Here is a 6483-nt window from a genome sequence, read left to right on the forward strand (position 1 = left end):
CCCCAGCCCTGCCTCCTCCCATCACTCCGGCTCCTCCCCCTCCTCGGCCTTAAAACCCCTCTTCGGCAGCCAGGAGTCCTCAGGTGGCACCGCCGAGTGAGCTGCTCAGGCCCAGAACCTGCGCCAAGCCCCGTCAAGGGACGTGGCTCGGCTTGGCTCTCCTCTGCCGGCAGGTGGGGCGGCGGGAGAGTCTGTGCAAGCTGGTCAGACGGTCAGACGGCGGCGGCGGGACCGACTGCAGGGCACCTGAGGGGCAACGGAACCCGCTTGGGAACGGCAGCCACTCAGCTGAGCGAGACTGAGGGTGGATTTGTTGCTGGGGGTTCAGAGACACATCTGTGAAGGGCACAGAGCAAGGAGGTGCCTGCAAGAGGCTCTCGGATGTGGTGAGTGCTGTGTGGGTCAGAGGACACTGACGCGCCCTTGCTGGACACAGAGACCCCCCACCTGCGTTCCCACAGGCGTGGAGCATCAGACCCACTCCTCTGATCAACCGGGCCGCTTAGAGTGGGGAAGACCTGACTGAGGGAGGGGACAGATGGCTTCCACTGGCCTTGAACTCCTGGGTATGACCCTGGCTGTGCTGGGCTGGCTGGGGACCCTGGTGTCCTGTGCCCTGCCCCTGTGGAAGGTGACCGCCTTCATCGGCAACAGCATCGTGGTGGCCCAGGTGGTGTGGGAGGGGCTGTGGATGTCCTGCGTGGTGCAGAGCACGGGCCAGATGCAGTGCAAGGTGTACGACTCACTGCTGGCGCTGCCGCAGGACCTGCAGGCCGCCCGGGCCCTCTGCGTCATCGCCCTCCTGCTGGCCCTGCTCGGAGTGCTGGTGGCCATCACGGGCGCCCAGTGCACCACCTGCGTGGAGGACGAAGGAGCCAAGGCCCGCATCGTGCTCACCGCGGGAGTCCTCCTCCTCCTTGCGGGCATCCTGGTGCTCATCCCCGTGTGCTGGACGGCCCACGCCATCATCCAGGACTTCTACAACCCCATGGTGGCCGAGGCCCTCAAGCGGGAGCTGGGAGCCTCCCTCTACCTGGGCTGGGCCGCGTCCGCCCTTCTTCTGCTGGGAGGGGGGCTACTGTGTTGCACGTGCCCCCCGCCTCAGATCGAGCGGCCCCAGGGACCGAGGCTGGGCTACTCTATCCCCTCCCGCTCGGGGGCATCTGGGCTGGACAAGAGGGACTACGTGTGAGGCAAATGTCCCAGGAAGCCTGCTGCTGGAAACCTTGACCTTGTGCTGGCTGCCCCGCTCTCAACCTTGCCTTCCACTCTCACCCCTCTGCCAGGTGGAACCCACTTTCCAGAGGCAGGAGCAGGCCTGGCTGCAGAGCTAGTCTCAGCACCCGGCCCGAGTGAGCCTAGACCCTCCTCCGTGGAGGCCCCACCTGCAGCCTGGCCAGTGCTCCTGCTTCTTTCTTCTTCTGTCCTGGATTCAGGCTGGTCCTCCTCTTCCCGAGTCCTCCCTTGCTCCCAGAACCTGGGCTTCACCCAAAGAGCAGTAGCTCCTTATGCCTTCTCTGGCCTGGAGTTGGCCCTCTCTGCCTGGCCACTACCGGGATCCAGAGCAGCTGCTCTCCTCTAGGCCCAGAGACCCTGCCCATCACCTTCCCCCCTCACCCCACCTTCAAGTAGGGAATAAACAGAGCATTTGTAACTCAGAATAAACAGAGTATTTGTGGTTGGGCTGGGAAGACCTGATGGCCTCCCGTGGGTTTGTCAGGCAAGGCCTGCTCCAGGTCATGCCCAGGCAGTGACCTCACTCAGGCCATGCGAGTCACGGGGCAGGGGACGGAACACGGGAGGTGTGACAGTCATGCCCACCTTCTCCTGCCAGTCTGGCATTCAGCAACCTCCCCAGCAACACCAAAGGTAAGTAATCAAACAAAACATGCTTTATTTAGTAACAACTGGTGAGTGTAGGCAGGATATGGGAAGTGCACAGGGGCTGGAGTAGGAGGGTCAGGGGTCAGCACAAGGGGAACATGACTCAGGATGCAGGAGCCAGAGGTCAGAAGACTTGGAGACTGGCGGGTCTTTGGTAACTTATCACCTGCTCTTCTGGAGGCTACATAAGGCTCGAGAGCCCCTGGGGGTTCCAGAGGCTTGACCAGCAAGGAAAGGCTTGTCCTATGGAGGCCCTGCCCCCAGCACCAGCAGGGCACAGCGTGGTATCCTTCACATGGGGACCACAGTTCCAGGTTGGTCTCTAAGAGAGGGTTGTCCAGGGTGGAGAACAATCCAGAAACTGAAGCATCACCTTTTTGGCTCCATCTTCCAAAGTGAGGAACACCAGTAGCAGACCCCAGGTAGGTTATCAAGTGGATTAACCACTGCCCCCCACCCCCAATAAGAAGCCAAAACAATCCCAAAGCTGTTATGGATTACCATCTCCATGACTCCAGTGCAGTGGGTTAGACTCCACTGTCAAAGGAGCCCCCACTCCCCTACCCAAATTAGACGTAATTCTTAGTGGGGTATTCGGAGGGACCCCGAGAGGCGGTATGTGGGGCTGATACTGAGTATCGGGCCATATAATGGCTGGAGCTCCGGGAGCCCCCAGAGGGGCAGGTGCAGCACAGTAGCCCCCCACCCAGCAACAAAAGGCCGGAAGCCGCCCAGCCCAGGTAGAGGGAAGCTCCCAGCTCCCGCTTTTGGGCCTCGACCACCAGAGGGTTGTAGAAGTCCTGGATGATGGTGTGGGCGGTCCAGCACACAGGGATCAGGGTCAGGACCCCCGAGATGACAAAGATGATCCCAGAGGTGAGCACCAGGCGGGCCTTGGAGTCCTTGTCCTCCACGCAGGTGGTGCACTTGGCTCCGGCAAGGTAGACCAGCAGGCCAAGCAGGGCCACGAGGAGAGTGATGACGCAGAGGGCCCGGGCGGCCTGCAGGTCCTGCGGCAGCGCCAGCAGCGAGTCGTACACCTTGCACTGCATCTGGCCCGTGCTCTGCACCACGCAGGACATCCACAGCCCCTCCCACACCACCTGGGCCACCACGATGCTGTTGCCGATGAAGGCGGTCACCTTCCACAGGGGCAGGGTGCAGGACACCAGGGCATTCACCCAGCCAAACAGAGTCAGGATGATCCCCAGGATTTGCAGACCAGCGGAAGCCATGGCGAGGCTGGGGCTGAGACGCTGCGCTGGGGGACAAAAGTAGAGTAAGGGTAAGACCAGCTGGCTCAGCCCCTCATTCTCAATGAACGCTAGGTCCCTTGCCACATGCCATAGCCACCACACAGGACACCAAGAGTATGAACCCTGGAAGTCAGTATGAACCCTGTACATGGGCAAGGCACGCTCCAAGCCTTATTTTCTCAAGGGCAAATGAGCATTTAATGCTTCAGCATTAATTTTTCTCCCTAGGAAATGGCAGCCCACTCCAGTATTCTTGCCTGGAGAATCCCATGGACAGAGGAGCCTGATAGGCTACAGTCCATGGGGTCGCAAAGGGTCGGACAGGCAAAGAGTCGGACACAACTGAGCGACTTCACTTTCACTTTCTTTTCACGCAAATGCTGGGGTTCCATTGTGGCTCAAACAGTAAAGAATCCACCTGCAATGCAGGAGATCTGGGTTTGATCCCTAGGTCGGGAAGATCCCCTGGAGAAGGAAATGGCAACCCATTCCAGGATTCTTGCCTGGAGAATTCCATGGACAGAGGAGCCTGGTGAGCTACAGTCTGCAGGGTTGCAAAGACATGACTGAACTACTAACATACACACACACATGTAAAGGTTAGCTAGCCCATGGCCCTTTGGGTACAAAGGGATAAAAGGGATGAAACAACAGAATGCAATTTTTCAGTAGTTTCCACAGGGCAAATGGGTGGTGGGTTGGCTCTAGCCATGAATTCCAGGCTTAAAACTTAGTTTTAACACCAAGAACAGATCCAAGTTTCCTCTTAACATCCAACGTAAGTGTCCAAACCCTTCACCCCAACTTGGATCCATGCCCCAAAACAGGTGGCTGCTAGTTTGATTTTAAGATATAGTGTGGACGGTGGCCAGACAGTCCTGGCCTTGCTCACCACTGCCTGGTTCAAACCAGCTCCACCCATTCAAAACCTGGATGGGGCAGGAGAGGTGGAGAAGAAACACAACAAAACAATAACACCAGCCCTTCCCACCCAAAGTACTTCCTTTTTTTGTGTGTGTGTGTGTGTAATAAAGTTTTATTAAAGTATAAAGGAGACAGAGAAAGCTTCTGACATAGGCATCAGAAGGGGGCAGAAAGAGTACCCCCAAAGTACTTCCTTTTCCAAGGTCCCCAGCTGCCTCCTGGAGTCCTGCCCTCTGCCCTGCCTACACAACAGACTCCCAAGGTTGGTGACATTTTCTTGTGTATTCTTGCCCCAAATGCCATCCTCTTAGGGCCCAATTTCCCCTAAATTAGGGGAAACTCCACCTTTGGAGTCTGTCCAGTGAACCAGCTCCTCTGGGGCAACTCTGGCCCCCTCACATCCTCATTTGTCTCGGAGGTCGTTTGGGGGGCGATCAGTTCCTTTCAGGGTCCCCCTATGATCCTCCATTGCACAAAGTTCCCGCGCACGGCTGGGACCTAAACTTAGCACAAGCCCCAGCGGGTGGCCAGAGGGCAGACTCTCCATTCCTTTGCACCGCGCCCATAACCCTGGAGAACTCATGACTTCAGGGGAGATCGGACGGGGCGGGCCGTACAGCGCCAATCCCAACCCCAGGGTCAGCCCTCCAGGCCTCTCCTCCCGGGTTAGGGTGGGGGCCACGCTAGCCTAGGCACTCGGCACCTCAGCCTTACAAGCGCGCCCCTGCTCTCGGCCCCTTCCCTTTCCACGCGCTATGGCCTCGGCTCATCCGAGGGCGTCCCCTCCCGCTCTCGATCCCTATTTCCCCTGAGTCTGGCCCGAAGGAGGGTGTCCTCAGCCCCCCGCCGTGGAAGCCGCGCACCCTGGAGGGGCCTAAGGGCGGCGCTCGCCGCGGGGTCCGCTCGTACAGGTGAGGGGGAGAAGGGCTCGGCCCTAGAGAGCAGCACAGGTGGGGGAGGGGCTCCCGGGTTTCGGTGCCTTTGTCCTGGGCAGGGGGAGGGGCACTTAACCCTTCCGCCGAAGGACCCCTTCAGGGCCCCGGTTCGGGTGCAGGCGTCCCCCCGCCCCCAGGGGCTCGCGGTCAAATCAGCTCAGGTTCGTCTCATGCACCGCAACCCAACTCTGCCACGACCCATGCGCCCCGCAATCCCCGGTGTCTACCCCTTCCCCCACGACAGGCGCACCTGCCCAGGCTCACCTGAGGAGTCCACAAAGACTCTGAGTAGCCGGCAGAATGTGGAGATGGGGGCGGAGGCGGGGGTCTTTAAAGAGGCAGTGACGTCACCGGCCCACCGCCCTGGGGAGGGGCAGAGACCCTTGTCCGACTTGCGGCGAATCCCAACCTGGTCAGTAAGGGGCGCTAGAGCCTGCAGCCTCTGCTTGCACACCTCTGGCCCGGGCCCCTGGTAGCAGCCTGCTGCAGTTCTGCCCGCTGGGAAGGCGCGCGGTGCGGGGCCGAACAGAGCTGGGGTCTGGACTCCGGAACTCACCTAACCTTCCCGAGCCTCATTTCACTCCGAAAAAGGGAGACAGCATTTTACCAGTCAATCCTAAAAGAAACCAATCCTGAATATTCATTGGAAGGACTGATGCTGAAGCTGAAGCTCCAATATTTTGGCCACCGAATGCGAAGAGTGAAGTGAAGTGAAGTGAAAGTCGCGGCTGACTCTTTGCGAGTCCACGGGCTATACAGTCCATGGTCTACCCGCACTGGGGCTGGATTCCTTACCAGCTGAGCCACAAGGGAAGCCCAAGAATACTGGAGTGGGTAGCTATCACTTCTTCAGGGGACTTTCCCAACCCAGGAATCGAACCGGGGTCTCCTGCATTGCAGGCTATCAGGGAAGCCCTGATGTGAAGAGCGGACTCATTGGAAAAGACCCTGATGCTGGGAAAGATTGAAGGCAGGAGGAGAAGGGGACGACAGAGGATGAGATGGTTGGGTGGCATCACCGACTCGATGGACATGAGTTTGAGCAAACTCAGGGAGAGAGTGAAGGACAGGAAGGTCTGGCGTGCTGCAGTCCATGGCGTCGCAAACAGTCGGACACCACTGAGCAACTGAACAACAAACATCAACAAATGTCCCAAGGTAGAAATGAAACGACACAGTAGTAGTATTTTTGTTATATTATTATACCCTCGGGGCCCTTAAGAAAGCTGCAGTTATTTCTGAGATGGGTTGTTTGGTGTCAGACCCGCTCCCTCGCCCAACACACACCTCCCGGGCTTCAGCCACCGAGAAGGCAAGGGCACATCTGCCTCTCTTTGGCATTCTGGCCGCTCCGGCGCAGAGGAGGCGTTTGTTGAGGGAATGCCTAAACTTAGCGGGCGGGGCAGGACGGGATGGGCCGTCTAAGGGCGGATCGTGGGGGCCGGGCCAAGACGAGGGGTCCGCCCCGGAAGGCGGGGGCGGGG

General features: G+C 59.0%; 3 protein-coding genes across 3 annotated transcripts in view; 2 read left to right on the forward strand and 1 right to left on the reverse strand.

The window, feature by feature from the left end:
• The first annotated feature begins 96 nt into the window (after nt 1-96).
• On the forward strand, nt 97-1192 carry CLDN9 (claudin 9). The gene has a single exon (XM_010840339.1). The coding sequence runs from the start codon at nt 539-541 to the stop codon at nt 1190-1192; it is 654 nt and encodes a 217-aa protein (XP_010838641.1). The 5' UTR covers nt 97-538.
• Nucleotides 1193-1874: 682 nt separating this feature from the next.
• Nucleotides 1875-3151, reverse strand: CLDN6 (claudin 6). Its single transcript, XM_010840340.1, has one exon. The coding sequence runs from the start codon at nt 3117-3119 to the stop codon at nt 2454-2456; it is 666 nt and encodes a 221-aa protein (XP_010838642.1). The 5' UTR covers nt 3120-3151; the 3' UTR covers nt 1875-2453.
• Nucleotides 3152-4645: 1494 nt separating this feature from the next.
• The window catches only part of TNFRSF12A (tumor necrosis factor receptor superfamily, member 12A), a 3958-nt gene continuing 2120 nt past the window's right edge, over nt 4646-6483 (forward strand). The window contains exons 1-4 of the mRNA XM_010840477.1: nt 4646-4702; nt 4878-4975; nt 5137-5160; nt 5244-5411. Of these exons, the coding sequence (XP_010838779.1) occupies nt 4646-4702; nt 4878-4975; nt 5137-5160; nt 5244-5411 (347 nt within the window). The remainder of the gene's footprint in view (nt 4703-4877; nt 4976-5136; nt 5161-5243; nt 5412-6483) is intronic.

The sequence above is a fragment of the Bison bison genome, unplaced genomic scaffold, assembly GCF_000754665.1.
Source record: "Bison bison bison isolate TAMUID 2011002044 unplaced genomic scaffold, Bison_UMD1.0 scf7180017864144, whole genome shotgun sequence".
NCBI classification, from domain to species: Eukaryota; Metazoa; Chordata; class Mammalia; order Artiodactyla; family Bovidae; genus Bison; species Bison bison.